This window comes from Nerophis ophidion, linkage group LG03 (assembly GCF_033978795.1).
Source record: "Nerophis ophidion isolate RoL-2023_Sa linkage group LG03, RoL_Noph_v1.0, whole genome shotgun sequence".
NCBI lineage: Eukaryota > Metazoa > Chordata > Actinopteri > Syngnathiformes > Syngnathidae > Nerophis > Nerophis ophidion.
The window spans coordinates 70,640,355-70,658,276 of record NC_084613.1 but is presented as its reverse complement, the minus strand read 5'-3'; the positions used below and the strand labels follow the sequence as shown (position 1 = coordinate 70,658,276).

At 41.3% G+C, this 17,922-nt stretch overlaps 2 protein-coding genes across 4 annotated transcripts in view; both read left to right on the top strand.

Moving 5' to 3' along the window:
- Positions 1-16: 16 nt before the first annotated feature.
- tmem30b (transmembrane protein 30B) lies at positions 17-6,141 on the top strand. Of its 3 annotated transcripts, none has more exons than XM_061896003.1 (8): positions 17-153; positions 2,278-2,464; positions 2,599-2,706; positions 3,931-4,038; positions 4,106-4,196; positions 4,311-4,448; positions 5,049-5,255; positions 5,491-6,141. In XM_061896003.1, exons 2-8 carry the CDS (start codon positions 2,282-2,284, stop codon positions 5,667-5,669), a joined length of 1,014 nt encoding a protein of 337 aa, XP_061751987.1. In that variant the 5' UTR covers positions 17-153; positions 2,278-2,281; the 3' UTR covers positions 5,670-6,141. The 3 variants fall into 3 exon arrangements, with proteins under 3 accessions (XP_061751987.1, XP_061751988.1, XP_061751986.1); XM_061896004.1 differs by having other exon boundaries at positions 2,275-2,464; XM_061896002.1 differs by having other exon boundaries at positions 2,272-2,464.
- A 3,449-nt stretch (positions 6,142-9,590) lies between these two features.
- Positions 9,591-17,922, top strand: part of dync1h1 (dynein, cytoplasmic 1, heavy chain 1) — a 54,445-nt gene continuing 46,113 nt past the window's right edge. The window contains exons 1-4 of the mRNA XM_061895981.1: positions 9,591-9,962; positions 11,320-11,407; positions 11,477-11,650; positions 11,734-11,989. Coding sequence (XP_061751965.1) covers positions 9,713-9,962; positions 11,320-11,407; positions 11,477-11,650; positions 11,734-11,989 — 768 coding nt within the window. The 5' untranslated portion in view covers positions 9,591-9,712. The remainder of the gene's footprint in view (positions 9,963-11,319; positions 11,408-11,476; positions 11,651-11,733; positions 11,990-17,922) is intronic.

The following is a 17,922-nucleotide window of genomic DNA, read 5'->3' as shown; positions in this document are numbered from 1 at the left end:
ACATTCAGATTTCCACTTAAACTGATCTGGGGTCTGTTGGTAATGTGTAGGCGCGGCTTGAGAAAAGCAGGAAGAAGACAGGTAAAGGTGATCTGTCCCGCACACCTATGTGCTTTGTTGACTTCTTTTTACTCCCGTTTGATCCAAACTAATGTAAGTAACCATTAAAAAAATCTTTGAATATTAATATTTGTTATTAATTTATTTTGACCATTTGATCATGTGTGTTGGGTCCTGGCTATTTCTTGGTTTGTGTGTGTTACAGGAAGTAGGCTTTTTGCTAAGCTCCCTTAGTTTAGGAGTAAAGAAAACTTTAATACACAAGATTGGAATATGTTTTCATGATTTTTTTCCCACACTTACACGTCTATCATCGCGTGTGGCGTAATTGCTTTCGTGTTCCGGCTGTTGCTTGGTTCGTGTGTGTTACCGGAAGTGATAATTTTCTAGGTTTCCTCTGTTTGTCCCTCACTTATCGCTGTTAACATAGCTGCGATACAATAATTTCCGTGAATTAGGGATTATTAACTATAAATTATCCATCCATCCATGTTCTACCGCATGTCCCTTCTGGGGTCGCTGGAGCCTATCTCAGCTGCATTTGGGCGGAAGGCGAGGTACACCCTGGACAAGTCGCCATCTCATCACAGGGCCAACACCGCTATAAATCAAATATTCTTTAATAGCCAGAGCATGACACAACTTAACGACCATCTAAATAAGTTGTTCAACAATATGAGAGCCTTCTAGATCAGTGGTTCTCAACCTTTTTTCAGTGATGTACCCCCTGTGAACTTTTTTTTAATTCAAGTACCCCCTAATCAGAGCAAAACATTTTTGGTTGAAAAAAGAGATAAAGAAGTAAAATACAGCTCTGTCATCAGTTTCTGATTTATTAAATTGTATAACAGTGCAAAATATTGCTCATTTGTAGTGGTCTTTCTTGAACTATTTGGGAAAAAAGGATATAGAAATTACTGTGTTTCCTTGAATTGCCGCCGGGGCGCTAATTAATTTAAAACCTCTTCTCACTCCTGCGCTTACCAAAGACATGCGGTAAAAGTAAGCATGCGCTAATTATTTTAAAACCTCTTCTCACTCCTGTACTTACCAAAGGCATGCAGTAAAAATTTGAGTGCGATGATGAAAGCTTGGACCTTAAATCCTACTGAATAGCTCTTAATCTTCTTCCCTTTATGCGATTTCAAATTACCTGTATTGAAATCAGCCTCCTCCATTTTGAAAATGATGACAGGGGAAGTGTCACGAGTTTGACCAGGCGGTAATACTAATCATGCGCTAATTATTTTGCGAAGCCAATTTGACTCGGCAGTTATTTAAGGCAGGCGCATACTACAGCATATGCCCTGCGGCAATTCAGGGAAATACCGTACAAAAAAATTGTTGAAAATTAAACTAGTTATTCAATTTTAAATAAATATTTCTACACATAGAAGTAATCATCAACTTAAGGTGCCCTCTTTGGGGATTGTAATAGAAATCCATCTGGATTCATGAACTTAATTCTAAACTTTTCTTCACAAAAAAATACATCTTTAACATCAATATTCATGGAACATGTCCACAAAAAATCAAGCCGTCAACACTGAATATTGCATTGTTGTTGTTGTTTCCACAGTTTATGAACTTACATTCTGTTGAAGTATTATTCAATAAATATATTTATAAATTATTTTTAAATTGTTGCTATTTTTAGAATATTTTTTAAAAAACCTCACGTACCCTTTGGCATACCTTCAAGTACCCCCAGGGGTACGCGTACCCCCATTTGAGAACCACTGTTCTAGATAAACAACACCCTTTAACTTTACGCTCTTTTGATTGGCATATATGAATGTGAGTGTGAATGTTATCTTTCAATCTGTGTTGGCCCTGCAATGAGGGGGCGACTTTTCCAGGGTGTACCCCTCCTTCTGCCTGAATACAGGTAGAATAGGCTCCAGCAACTCCCGCGACCCTGATAGGCACGAGCGTAGAAAATGGATGGATGGATGATTTAATATAGTAATGCTGGCTGAGACAATCAGTGGCCACCATGCTGAACAGCATCGGTTTGGTCTCCTCAACTGGCCAATGTTACTGTGAATTGATATTTTATGTTGATACTTATTTTTTAAGATTCATAATACTTAATTTATGACCTGAAAATTGTAGATTGTGTTTGAAAAAATATATTTTGAAAACAAAAATTACAAACTTTAAATATGTTTTCGTGGCATATTTGACAAAAAATATAATCAACATTTTTTCAAGTAGAAAAATGGTTAAGATTGAGGCGACCAACCGACCAGACAACACTGCCTTCACCCAGCAGAGGCTTCCAGCCTGGCAGCCCATGCTCTCTGCTGGCATCGTCATCCCAGGCTTTGTCCTCATCGGCCTGGCTTTCATAGGCATTGGTGTGGCTCTCTTCATCACCTCACGGAACATTCAAGTGTTGGAGGTACACATGCAACCAACTACAAGTACTTTGCAGACTTGTTAGATGGATAAATGATAGCACAGCCTTGACCTTAAAAAAAGTGTGGTACTCCAATAGTTCATCAATGTGTCAACATTTTTATTTCCTTCTCACAGCTTGACTACACTGGGTTGGAGCAGAACTCCCCATGCTTCAGGTGCTCGGACCCCGATGTGAGGGACTGTGTGTGCACGCTGGTATTCTCCATTGACAGACTGATTGAGGTGCCGTGAAGTTTTGTTCACACTTAAAAACACACATTTTTATTTGTCCAGTTTTCAAACAATCATCCCCATCGTTAAAGAATTATTGAAATTTAATTCATTTTATCCAGGGTAAATTTCCATCCATCCATCATCTTCCGCTTATCCGAGGTCGGGTCGCGGGGGCAGCAGCCTAAGCAGGGAAGCCCAGACTTCCCTATCTCCAGCCACTTCGTCTAGCTCTTCCCGGGGGATCCCGAGGCGTTCCCAGGCCAGCCGGGAGACATAGTCTTCCCAACGTGTCCTGGGTCTTCCCCGTGGCCTCCTACCAGCTGGACGTGCCCTAAACACCTCCCTAGGGAGGCGTTCGGGTGGCATCCTGACCAGATGCCCGAACCACCTCATCTGGCTCCTCTCGATGTGGAGGAGCAGCGGTTTTACGTTGAGCTCCTCCCGGATGGCAGCGCTTCTCATCCTATCTCTAAGGGAGAGCCCCGCCACCCGGCGGAGGAAACTCATTTCGGCCGCTTGTACCCGTGATCTTATCCTTTCGGTCATGACCCAAAGCTCATGACCATAGGTGAGGATGGGAACGTAGATCGACCGGTAAATTGAGAGCTTTGCCTTCCGGCTCAGCTCCTTCTTCACCACAACGGATCGATACAACGTCCGCATTACTGAAGACGCCGCACTGATCCGCCTGTCGATCTCACCATCCACTATTCCCCCACTCGTGAACAAGACTCCTAGGTACTTGAACTCCTCCACTTGGGGCAGGGTCTCCTCCCCAACCAGGTTAAATTTAGTTAAAGTAATCTAAGACGTTCCCTCCTTTTCCAAACTTGGAAAAAAAAAATGTTCCGAGAACAAAAAAATAAATACAATTTTAAGCCCGTTTTAAATATCAATGGGAAAACAAGCTTTCACTGACTATGTTAAGATTAACTATGTTGTGAGCTTGCTAACTTTGAGGTACAGCTTGCATTCTACTGGTTTCAAAGGAAGAAAACTGACTCACTTGGGGAAGAAGTCCTTTGGCGCCATAGCTAATGCTCAAAATGTTCGCAAAAGGCTAAAAAAAGAGTTGACTAACCGCTGTAAATGACATCTGCTGGTGTCTTGCTTGAGGACGGTTTGACGCTTTTCTTTATTAACTTATATTAACAATTTTTATCGCTAAATGGAATGATACTCTGACCTCGCTCTGACCCTTGACTGTTTTTTTTGTGACGATGCCTCTGTTAGGGACCAGTGTTCTTCTATTATGGGCTGTCCAACTACTTCCAGAACTATAGACGATACAGTGTCTCCAGAGACGATAACCAGCTTTATGGAGACTTGGACAGCTTCAAGGTGAGCGACTAAAAAAAAATAAAAAATAAATGTTTTTGTGGTTAACATGTTTTTAATTTGTTAATAGTCTCCCCTTGATGATTGTGCACCCTATCAATACAACAGCAACAACGTACCGATTGTGCCGTGCGGCGCTATCGCAAACAGCATGTTTAACGGTATGCTGATGTCTTCGTGAGCGCTCATTGCTACATTAAACCAGTATTGATTACATCAAACCAGTATTAAATACATTAAACCAGTATTAACGTATTTTCATTGGGTTCTTGCAGACACATTCAGGCTGTTTCAGACCGTGAATGGTGGGCCGAGGACGGTGCCCTTGGATGGAAAAGGGATCGCTTGGTGGACAGATTACAACATCAAGTTCAGAAACCCTAGCGTCACGCCTCTGAGTGACGCATTCAATGGTTAGTCATGTTAGGTTTTTATTTGGCCAGAATACACTTATATAGTAGAGCTATGCATATGGCTTCTTAAATATGTATTTGTTGATTTCATAAGCAGCCCCAAAGGGTGTTAAATTAAGAAAGTTGAGTTAGTGTTTTATTTTTCTAATTAATTGTTTTAGAAAGATCAACTTCTTTTTACGTTTGTGACCAAAAAGAAACAATGGATTAAAAAGATGCGATTTGCTGACTTCAACCTTTTTTTTTAAACTTGTTTTATTTTTTTTATGTATTAAGATTTTAAATGAAATAAAATGTTAGTAAATTAACTACTAAAAACTCTAAATAAAATTCTGTGGTACATTACCTGGGACATGTAAGTGTTATAAAGACAGCCACAAGAGGTTGGTAGATGAGAATAAATCTAAAGGGAAAATATAGCATAGAATTGCACCAAATTGCAGGAAATATTCTTTCGGGGCTAATGCAGCAGTACTTTGTGCTGATAGAACTGTTCCTCTTTTTTTTTTTTTCTCAAAGGGTGCTCACATTCCTGTAGTTTACCTCTGATTTATTCAAGATGATAACCACCTAATCTTGAATGTTTCGGTTGACTCGCAGGCACCGTCATGCCGCTGTTTTGGCCCCGACCAGCTTTTGAGTTGGACACCTCAGACCCTGCAAACAACGGCTTCATCAATCAAGACTTCCTGGTGTGGATGCGAAGAGCCGCCCTGCCTGATTTCCGAAAATTATACCGCCGAATCACAGAGGGGGAATACGCAGATGGCCTCCCAGCGGGAAACTACTCATTGGAAATTTCCTACAGTATCCTTCAAATAAATGCCTGATTGATTGTTACGCCTCTGATGCAGCAGTATTGCTTTACAGTGACAAGCAGATAAACTTGTTTGACAGGTTGGGTGAGCTCCTGCTTTGTGAACACTGACTGGCTGTTCTCTGATGTGTGTACACACTACACAACTAAGACAATTGGATAATGTCAGACCTATAGAAAATGTAGTCTGTGTTCTATTTCCTTCACTCTCGTCCACCACACCAGACTATCCTGTGTTGAGCTTCAGCGGCAGAAAGAAGGTCGTGTTCAGCAACGTGTCATGGATGGGCGGCAAGAACGACTTCCTCGGTATCGCCTACCTGGTGATTGGCTCGCTTTGTGTCGTCATGTCCGTGGTCATGCTCATCGTCTATGCCAAGTTCAAGTTCCCAGAGGAGGACTGAGAAGTGTTGTGAGTTTTAATGCGCTATGAACTGATGGGAAATGTGATTGCATAGACATCAAAGTTGGCTCTGCATGTGCACTAGGTAGTGTGGAGGGTGTTTGTGTACAGTACTTGTTTCCTTGGCTTGTCTATATCCACATCGATGCATCTGCAATGACTCTGAAACGAAGAAAGCAGAATGGATTTACAGATTGTTTTAAAATGTATGTGGCAGGGTTTTGTCTCAGGATGTATTTTAGCGGTTTTAATTCATTCTTTTTACACCATAGGATACTTTGTTTTAAATCAGCAGCACAGGCCTAATAGTTGGATTTGCACATTAAAATGTAAATGCAGTTTATTTTACTCTATAGATTTTTCCCTTAGCTTTGTATGCCTGTTGTACTTTTGACTTTTATTCTATTTCCCCACTCACTTGGTTTAACCTCATGTTAATATTTATGCAATAAAATAATGCAAAAACTTCTGAACTTTGTGAAAATGTAGTCGTTTTATTTTTCTTAGCAATGTACTGCTATTTCTGACCCTCTACAAGGGCCCACACAAAAAAACTAACTTTATCGTGTCTCCTCAACGCAAATGTTTTGTTTTTTTTCATTGCAGCTCTATTTCTGATACAAGGTATGTTTAATATTATTTTTGGAATATTCAACGGGCCCAAAAAAAAAAACCTTGCATTTTGTTAGAAGTTGAATGAAAATGAGTAAATTGCATTAATTTTTATTTAGTGGAGATGTAATGTTTCCAAACAAGTTTAATCTTTTAAACGGCAATTGCAAATGGTTTGTTTTGGAGCTGTTTAATATACAAATCTCCTGAGTGTACAGGTATATATATAAAAGTATAATTCAGGTGTACACACATCTGGTTGGTTATTACAGTTTTACATGCATATTTTTATTTTGTCTTCAGTTTTATTACCAAGTTAATTGTGATGCATCATGTTGTATGCTTGCATGTTCGAAATAAACTCAAACTCAATATACACATTATTCTATTTCATTATTTGTATATTTTTATCTTTACTTGAGAACCACAAAGTTTTTTTTAGGGGAAATTTTAAGGGAAATTCAAAACATTGATTCCTAGAGCCCAAAAAAGTCTACAAGCTCTCGAGCAGTTGTTATCAAAGTTTTTTCACCAAGTCCCACCTCAGAAAAACTTTGCTCTCCAAGTACCACCATAATGACCAACATTAAAATACAGTATTGTAGTAGGCTTACGCACTCATTAACAAGGTAGAGGTTTTATTTAACAATTATATTTAATATTTATAGCCACTGTAACGTTACACACAGTTTGTAAAGTAATAATATGTTTTAATATAGGAAATTAAAACTCAACTCTACTCTAGAGTGTTTTCTATTCAGGCTTCAGTACTCTGAAATGGCTTACCATTTAATGATAATGATAAATGGGTTGTACTTGTATAGCGATTTCCTACCTTAAAGGTACTCAAAGCGTTTTGACACTACTTCCACATTTACCCATTCACACACTGATGGAGCGAGCTGCCATGCAAGGCGCCAACCAGCACCCATCAGGAGCAAGGGTGAAGTGTCTCGCGCAAGGACACAACGGACGTGACGAGGTTGGTACTAGGTGGGGATTGAACCAGGGACCCTTGGGTTGTGTACGGCCACTCTTCCACTGCGCCACGCCGTCATTACCAATTAAGGATTCTACATCCAGTATAAGCATTTAAGTCCCACTTTAAAATTAATTTAAATATGCTATCTATTAAATAGAAGCCTATTTAGACCAGTTTACCTGCTGCTTTTCATTTCGGCCCAGTCAGAGGGTACCAGGGGGTCATGGATAATTTCTAAAGATTTACCAGTCTGGAAGACGCGTTAGCTGTCTCAAGTCTTGAGCCGGGGTGGACCACTATCCTATGTAACAGTTGGTGACGTCTCAGCGTTGTCAACTGGTCTACATGCGAGAACACTCCCCTATGACCCTCTGCTGTGTTCGCGATGTACTGGTCTCTCACATTGTCATGAATATAACAGTTCAATAATTGTACCCACTTTGGCGGCCCCTTCCCAAGGTTTCTTCTTTTTCCCCATTTTGGGCTTTTGGAGTTTTCCCTTTCCGGGATTTAGGTTTGGATCAGGATATGTCATAGTGGTTTGTGATGCCCATTGTGATTGATTGATTGATCATTGACGTCCCAATGCATAGGGATATATGACACTATGTTATGGAATTTTTATAATCAAAACATAAGACAAATTTAATTATTATCGTCTCAGAATAATTAAAACTGGAATTTTATATATTTTATGTTTATATATATATATATATATATATATATACATATATATATATATATATATATATATATATATATATATATATATATATATACCTGTATATATATATACATATATATATTAGGGGTGTGGGAAAAAATCGATTTGAATATGAATCGCGATTCTCATGTTGTGCAATTCAGAAGCGATTCTCATTTTATTTAAATATATATATTTTTTTAATTTTTATTTTTTTATTTTTTTTATCAATCCAAAAAACCAATACACAGCAATACCATAACAATGCAATCCAATTCCAAAACCAAACCTGACCCAGCAACACTCAGAACTGCAATAAACAGCGCAATTGAGGAGACACAAACACGACACAGAACAAACCAAAAGTAGTGAAACAAAAATGAATATTATCAACAACAGTATCAATATTAGTTATAATTTCAGCATAGCAGTGATTAAAAATCCCTCATTGACATTATCATTAGACATTTATAAAAATAAAAATAAAAATAGTGTCACAGTGGCTTACACTTGCATCGCATCTCATAAGCTTGACAACACACTGTGTCCAATGTTTTCACAAAGATAAAATAAGTCATATTTTTGGTTCGTTTAATAGTTAAAACAAATTTGCATTATTGCAATCAGTTGATAAAACATTTTCCTTTACAATTATACAAGCTTTTTAAAAAAGTCTACTACCCTGCTAGCATGTCGATCAGCAGACTGGGGAAGATCCTGCTGAAATCCTATGTATTGAATGAATACAGAATCGTTTTGAGTTGGAAAAATATAGTTTTTGAATCGAGAATCGTGTTGAATCGAAAAAATCAATATATAATCGAATCGCGACCCCAAGAATCGATATTGAATCGAATCGTGGGACACCCAGAGATTTGCAGCTTTAATATATACAGAAATATATATATATATATATATATATATATATATATATATATATATATATATGGGCTTCACGGTGGAAGAGGGGTTAGTGCGTCTGCCTCACAATACGAAGTTCCTGCAGTCCTGGGTTCAAATCCAGGCTCGGGAGCTTTCTGTGTGGAGTTTGCATGTTCTCCCCGTGAATGCGTGGGTTCCCTCCGGGTACTCCGGCTTCCTCCCACCTCCAAAGACATGCACCTGGGGATAGGTTGATTGGCAACACTAAAATGGTCCCTAGTGTCTGTCTATCTGTGTTGGCCCTGCGATGAGGTGGCGACTTGTCCAGGGTGTACCCCGCCTTCCGCCCGATTGTAGCTGAGATAGGCGCCAGCGCCCCCCGCGACCCCGAAAGGGAATAAGCGGTAGAAAATGGATGGATGGATGGATATATATATATATATATATATATGTATGCACACACACACACAGTATATGGCTCTTGGAAAGAGCCATAATCCAATCTTTATTGTTTAGGGACATTTGAGTCGACTTTTGTTCTGCAGCAAAAAAAACAAAGGAGACATCGCCCTTCTTTCTCCTAGCGGTTGCATGCAGAAAGGAAAACAAATCTGTATTTGCTAACTGCATTCTGGGTAATGTTGTTTTTCACTGAGTTGCTTTAATGTAAAAAGACTCCATTTAAACTACAAAGACCACTATCCACTGCGCGTATAAATCTGACGTCCACTGTGCCGAGGTTTGACAGCGACGCCCACCAACCCACCCAAGCTTCAGCCCTTTCGCAGTGGCTTCCCACATTCAGTCTTCTGGTTCGTTTGTTCGTCGTTCAAACCTTCCAGGTGGTCGTTCGCCACCTTAAATCATGTCTGACGGAGGCGGAGGAGACGATAACGCCGGCACCATGGAGGTGTCGGCGGTTCACACGGTGGCAGATGCGTCGGTGCTGCAAAAGCACATTCGAAAACTAGTCCCGCTCCTCCTGGAAGATGGCGGCGAGGCCCCGGCCTCTCTGGAAACCTCCCTGGAGGAGAAGAGCACCGTGGAGCAAATGAGAAAATTTCTGGGAGACCCTCAAATTCACACTATCTTGGTCGAAAGAAGCGCGCTTAAAGGTAAATTGACTTCGTCATTGGCGCGGCTAGCGGCTAGTTAGCTAGCTAACTAACTAGCTTCTTCAATGGGCAGAAATGTACGTGATGTGGCTCAACTCATATTTCGAAAAGAAACCACTTACATTTTAACCTGTTTGTAAGACTGTAGAGGTGCTGCTAACCACGATGAGTAATTAATTTCCTCACAGATTATTTATTTTGAGTATAAATCAACGCTGTGCCGCTTTCGGGTGTGACCAATGAGTCTGCATCTCTCTATGGGGCGGCATAGCTCGGTTGGTAGAGCGCCCGTGCCAGCAACCTGAGGGTTCCAGGTTCGATTCTGCCATCCTAGTTACTGCCGTTGTGTCCTTGGGCAAGGCACTTTACCCACCTGCTCCCAGTGACACCCACACTGGTTTGAATGTAAAAAATAGATATTGGGTTTCACTTTGTAATGCGCTTTGAGTCACTAGAGAAAAAGTGCTATGTAAATATAATTCACTTCACACTACTGCTGTGCGGCAGCCTGCATCCACTGCCAGATCAATTCAAGCACTGCAGCAGTGTTGTAAGCACAATACCGATTGCGCAATCGCATTTTGCAAACTTAATTTCAAATCAAATCAAATCAAATGTTTATTGGATTCATCACTATACATCGTACATCCACGACTAGACTAGTGACTGAACTACTATTAAGTGTGCATTCGGGTCGGGTGGCCTATTTCGAATTCCAGGTAACCCTACATTATTATATTTTATAAATAGTAAACCAAGTTGTGGTAGTAGTTTAGTCAGTAGTTCTGTCGTGGATGTACACTGTATAGTGATGAATCCAATAAACATTTGATTTGATTTGACGTTAAATTGCGCGCCATTGGTATTGTGCTTACAACAGTTGTATCTTAATTTACTCTCTTATAATGGATTCTGTGACAAAGCTCTTAACTCAAAAACACTTGTATCTCAAATCAACGTCTCCCCTTTAAATGGGCAAACGTACATCGACACGAAAAATGCAGCAATTTAAAAATGCCGCAAATTAAAAAAAAAAAAAACACACGTACTTCAAAAACAGCTCCAAGTTCACATTACAAAATGATAGCCAGGCATCAAGGAAGTTAGCCAGGCACCTGCACTTTTTTTGCACAGAATCCATGTTGTCATTGAGGGGGCAGTGCTAAAAACACTAGCCACCTTTGAGATGAAACGAACCATTATTTCAGTTGAGTCATGCTGCAATGTCTTTTTTTGTCATGTGAACCAGCATACATCAATGAGGGCTTTATAGTCCCTTTCCTCCAAGCAACCACAAATAATGTGGAGCAATGATGCCTTGAGTGTTTGTAATAAAATACAGCTGTCACTCTTGCAGAGGATGTTGGTGATGAAGGAGAGGAAGAGAAAGAGTGCATCACTTACAACATTAGCATTGACATCCATTACGGGCTTAAGTCCAACAGGTGAATCTGCAGCATTTATGATTGTTCTCGTCATTGAATCAGTTGTTTCAACACGCCTATCTTTGACAGCTTGGCTCTGATCAAGAGGACGGGTGTCATCGATGCAGACAAGCCCATCTCCACACAAGTTCGAGTCCTGACGCTGAGTGAGGATTCTCCCTATGAGACTCTCCACTCTTTCATCAGCAATGCCGTCGCTCCCTTCTTCAAGTCCTACATCCGCGAGTCTGGAAAGGCAGACAGGTGTTCTTATAGCAGCGATTTGATGCCGCCTTAACCCAACAGGAAGTCCCTCCTACCATTCTTATTTCTACATTTCCCCACAGAGACGGTGATAAAATGGCACCTTCCGTCGAAAAAAAGATCGCCGAGTTGGAAATGGGCCTTCTCCATTTGCAGCAGAACATCGAGATCCCCGAGATCAGCCTGCTCATCCACCCCATAATCGCCAACATAGCCAAGCAGTGCTACGAGCGAGGGGAGAAGCCCAAAGTCACCGACTTCGGGGATAAAGTGGAAGACCCCACCTTCCTCAACCAGCTGCAGTCTGGAGTTAACCGTTGGATCAGGGAGATACAGAAGGTAAGACACATTTGGAGGAACCTCTCTCGATTGTAAGTTTTCTCATTGGAAAAAATGGGATTAAAATAAATCTGTTTCAGGGTCAAACTATTGCCTTCACATAACATTTAGTAATTGTGCAGGCAATGATTGAACATTCAAAACGGTGTCATTACAAGTGTGAAAACAATTTAAGTGCTGTTGTATTAAGATGTGAAAACTGTAAAACATTCCAGCAAAGCATAATGTGCATGTCGATTTTTAGAAGCATCACAATTCAGGCATGGGCGATTATAATATCTATTAGAAAACATCAATAATTGATCATCAATTTATTTATTGTAAATAAAAAATGCAGACAGTTGTAACATTTGTCTGACCACAGTGAGCCACCTCACGGAGAGATCCGACCAGCTCCTTTATTATAGGGCACATATGTTACAGCTTTGCAAACATTTCCATTAATTAAATAATTTTGAGAATTAAAGGAGCCATTGTAATACCTGGCCAGAAAAGGTACTACAATCAAGGTCAAAATTATGTTGTCCCCTCCCTCTCTCCCTGCTGGAGGTTGCCAGATTTGCAGCCAAATCCAGCTTGATCGACTAGGCTACTCCAAGGAACTTCAAACTTCCACTGCCACTTGCTAGGGGTTGAGGTGCTGGTACCATAAAAGCTGAATAAAAAAAGGTTTTGTTAATAACAAATCTCTAACCAACACATTTTACACAGAAATTAGGCTATTTTCGGGAAGAAGTACGTCATGCCAGCGTACATTATCGCAACAAATGGCAATTATACGGTTATTGTCAGTACTATCAGAAAACAAAGACTAAAACACACTACAATTAACACTAGCAATGGTTATACTGGTGAAAATAAGTAGAGCATGCTTAGCAGCCTAATACACGCCCAAAACAAAAGAGGAGACGTTTTACCAAGGTATGCCTATAGGATATGTTTCAAACGTTTCAGAATGCCATATAACTTGGTCCCATCACACTAACCATTCGTTGCACTAACATACTAGCTTTGTTAAACTAAAATCATTGACTATATTGGATAATAGAGTTTACATTAGTAATGTCAATTTCCATTTATTACAAGTAATAAGAAAACGTAAATGCCTTTCTTACCTATCAAGGAGGAAATCCGCAAGTTTGGCATCAGATGAAAAAATATTCGAAGACCTTTATGAAGAAGACAAATCATGGACTCAGATTTCCCTCGCCCGGACGCGGGTCACCGGGGCCCCCCTCTGGAGCCAGACCCGGAGGTGGGGCACGATGGCGAGCGCCTGGTGGCCAGGCCTGTTCCCATAGGGCCCAGCCGGGCACAGCCCGAAGAGGCAACGTGGGTCACCCCTCCAATGGGCTCACCACCCATATCACCACCCATAGCAGGGGCCATAGAGGTCGGGTGAGATGTGAGCTGGGCGACAGCCAAAGGCAGGGCACTTGGCGGTCCGATCCTCGGCTACAGAAACTAGCTCTTGGGACGTGGAACATCACCTCACTGGGGCGGAAGGAGCCTGAGCTAGTGCGCAAAGTGGAGAAGTTCCGGCTGGATATAGTCGGACTCACTTCGACGCACAGTAGGGGCTCTGGAACCACTTCTCTCGAGAGGGGCTGGACTGTCTTCCACTCTGGTGTTGCCGGCAGTGAGAGGCGACGGGCTGGGGTGGCGATTCTTGTTGCCCCCCGGCTCAAAGCCTGTACGTTAGAGTTAAACCCAGTGGACGAGAGGGTAGCTTCCCTTCGCCTTCGGGTGGGGGGACGGGTCCTGATTGTTTGTTCTTACGCATCAAACAGTAGATCAGAGTACCCACCCTTTTTGGGTACACTCGAGGGAGTACTGGAAAGTGATCCCCCGGGTGATTCCCTTGTCCTACTGGGGGCCTTCAACGCTCATGTTGGCAACGACAGTGAAACCTGGAGAGGCGTGATTGGGAAGAATGGCCGCCCGGATCTTAACCAGAGTGGTGTTTTGTTATTGGACTTTTGTGCTCGTCACAGTTTGTCCATAACAAACACCATGTTCATACATAAGGGTGTCCATGTATGGTGTGGATGGTGTTCTGCTGACCTCAACTGCGGATGTTGTGGATAGGTGGAAGGAATACTTCTAAGACCTCCTCACTCCCACCAACACGTCTTCCTATGAAGAAGCAGTGCCTGGGGAATCTGTGGTGGGCTCTCCTATTTCTGGGGCTGAGGTTGCCGAGGTAGTTAAAAAGCTCCTCGGTGGCAAGGCCCCAGGGGTGGATGACATCCGCCCGGAGTTCCTTAAGGCTCTGGATGCTGTGGGGCTGTCTTGGTTGACAAGATTCTGCAGCTCTCACTGGATCGGTTCGCAGCCGAGTGTGAAGCGACCGGAAGGAGAATCAGCACCTCCAAGTCCGAGTCCATGGTTCTTGCCCGGAAAAGGGTGGAATGCCATCTCCGGGTTGGGCAGGAGACCCTGCCCCAAGTGGAGGAGTTCAAGTACCTAGGAGTCTTGTTCACGAGTGGGGGAAGAGTGGATCGTGAGATCGACAGGTGGATCGGTGTGGCGTCTTCAGTAATGCCGATCCGTTGTGGTGAAGAAGGAGCTGAGCCGGAAGGCAAAGCTCTCAATTTACCGGTCGATCTACGTTCCCATCCTCACCTATGGTCATGAGCGAAAGGATAAGATCACGGGTACAAGCGGCCGAAATGAGTTTCCTCCGCCGTGTGGCGGGGCTCTCCCTTTAGAGATAGGGTGAGAAACTCTGCCATCCGGGAGAAACTCAAAGTAAAGCCGCTGCTCCTCCACATGGAGAGGAGCCAGATGCCCTAAACGCCTCCCTAGGGAGGTGTTTAGGGCACGTCCCACCGGTAGGAGGCCACGGGGAAGACCCAGGACACCTTGGGAAGACTATGTCTCCCGGCTGGCCTGGGAACGCCTCGAGATCCCTCGGGAAGAGCTAAACGAAGTGGCTGGGGAGAGGGAAGTCTGGGCTTCCCTGCTTAGGCTGCTGCCCCCGCGACCCGACCTTGGATAAGCGGAAGAAGATTGATGGATGGAAAAAATATTCTTTGCTTTTAATCGTCTCCATCTTTCAAAGGCATCCCTAATACAAATCCTCGTTTTGTTCCTGGCTTTGTCACGAATAAGTTGAGAATTGTAACAATGACTTTTAGATTTACATGTTTAGTAACTTTACCAGTGGCAGTAGAGAGACAGAGATGGCATTGCATAACTGGAAACCTGGATGTGAAACACTCACAGACTTTATAATTGGTCAAACGGTAGAGGGCAGGACATCGAAATCAAACAATAACAATATTTCGGGGCTGTAAATCTAATTTTGAAATGAGCATACCCCGGCTGAACTACTGTTATAGAACATGATTTATTAATGACTTTTAAAATATCAGGGCCATTTAATGATGACTTGACATGAAATTATTACACGTCTTCTTTAATTAAACTTTTTTTTACTACAAATGCACTGTTTTTAAAAGTTGCAAGTGATAAACGCTTATTTAATGAAAATAAATGTAAAACTGCATCAATATACATGAATTAAATATGCATCAATAATTGATTTTTAATCGACTCTTAGCTCCTGAATTTGAGGTTGATCACTGATATCAGCTGTGAGCATATATTACAAGATTTCCGTGGGGCATTGAAAAGCATTAAGTTATTATACGGATTTTGCAAGATGTAAGGCCTTAAATGGTATTAAAAATCATTAGATTGTATTTCCAGAGGCATTAAAAATGTATACAATTTTAGGACTGGGCCGATAGTTGCAAGTCAATTAATTGAAAGGTAAATGAAAATAAACTCGATAGTTTTGTCATCGATAACTTGCTACGTCTGTCTGTGGTTTCTCTTCTTTGGCTGCAGCATTGAAACTAAACACAGGAGGCTTGTAAAATCCGGTGCGAAAGCATGAAAAGCACTGCCTCAATATGGCAAAATTAAACGGATCAGGGGGCCTAAATGTGATTTCTTTACTGTGACACCATGTGATTTTAATGAGGAAGCTGAGTTTGTGTCATACACAACTCCATTTCATTTTAGTCGCTCTCCAATTCAACACATATGAGCTAACGTTGCTAACATTAGCAACTCGTGACACACCTCACGTGCGCTACTGTGGTCTAAGATGGACAAACAAGGCAATTCTCACAAGACCACAACTCTTATTATTCTTTGACATTCCCCCAGTAAATGAATTAGAGTTCCTTAAGCTGCCTGACACTTGATACATAACTTGCTATATAATATACCCATTTTAATCAACTGAAAGGCCATAGGGTTTCAAATTATATAAATTATAATCTATTCAAGATGTTAAATTGACTCATCTTATTTTAAATGCATCTAAAAGACACAAATACCATTCTCTAATGTCTCTTTTTCTTAAATGTTTAAATCAGTCATCCATTTCCAAACCCATCCATCATTTGCTTTACTATTATGATGTGCATTTATTATTCCATGTTGCCTTTTAACACATTTTTAAATTGTGTCCTCCAGTTTGACTATTATAAGGCATATTTTCAGAGGATACGCTTTTTTACAGCATGTTTTGAATACATGATTAACATTAAATATATTTTTATAAACCAAATCTTATTTAGAGGGCTTTGAGCAGGGGTCAGGAACTTTTTTGGCTGAGAGCCATGAAAGCCAAATATTTTAAATTGTATTTCCGTGAAAGCCATATATTTTATTTAACCCTAAATACAATTAAAATGGTAAATGGGTTGTACTTGTATAGCGCTTTTCTACCCCTTTTTAAGGAGCCCAAAGCGCTTTGACATTATTTCTACATTCGCCCATTCACACACTGACGGCGGGGGCTGCCATGCAAGGCAAGGCGCTCACCAGGGCCCATCAGGAGCAAGGGCGACGTGTCTTGCCCAAGGACACAACAGACATGACTAGGATGGTAGAAGGTGGGGATTGAACCAGTAACCCTCAGATTACTGGCACAGCCACTCTACCAACTTCGCCACGCTGTCCCTAATTAAATGCGTGCATTTTTAAGAAATACCAACATGTTTAGATTATGATAAGTCTCTTATTTGTTTTAACAACATTGTTATTCTGAAGATAACCAATAATAAATAAAATGCTTCTTACCATTAATGCGACTTCTGGTGCTGCATGGTTTTGCTGATTTCTTTGTAGTCTGGTTGATACAGGGTTATTTTTAACACTGTGATTACCAGCGTAATTATTCATTACTTATTGTGTTAAGCAATGTCCCCTAAGATTTATCTGAGAGCCAGATGCAGTCATCAAAAGAGCCACATCTTGCTCTAGAGCCATAGGTTCCCTACCCCTGGGCTAGAGGCACTTCCATTGACTCCATTGTCACAATTAGGATCGGATTTTGCTAACGTTTTTGTACGACTTAAAATGCAAAAACAGAAAAATGTGTTCTGGTCTTAAATAAGGATTGTGAATGATAGGTAAAATTAAAAAAAAGTTCAGATCTCCTTCTGTAATTTTTATACATCCTATGAACATGCTGATGCTGTAGCTAAAGGGAGAAAATTAATACTCGTAGGGAAAATGCAAATTTCAGCAAAAGTGGCTCGCTGGATCATTTTTCAAAACTTGGTTAAAGCTTGTCGATGGTAAACCCAGAGGAAGTGTTCTGCAGCATGTGAAAAAAATTGCAAACTTTTTCAATGGGCATCAGTGCGGTGAAGCCTCAAGTCTTTTTGACTACAATGCCACAAGCTTGGTGTACCTACCTTTGGATAGTTTCGCCCATTCCCAGTTTTGCCCTTTCCTCTTTGCCCAATCCTCTTTGCAGCACCTTTTTTAAAGATTCATCTGTTGGATGGGAAGTGTTGGTTTTCATCCAGGATCTCTCTGTTCATTGCTGCATTCATCTTTCCCTCTATCCTGACTAGTCTCCCGGTTCCTGCTTCTACTACCATGCTTCATAATTCTGCATGAAAGGC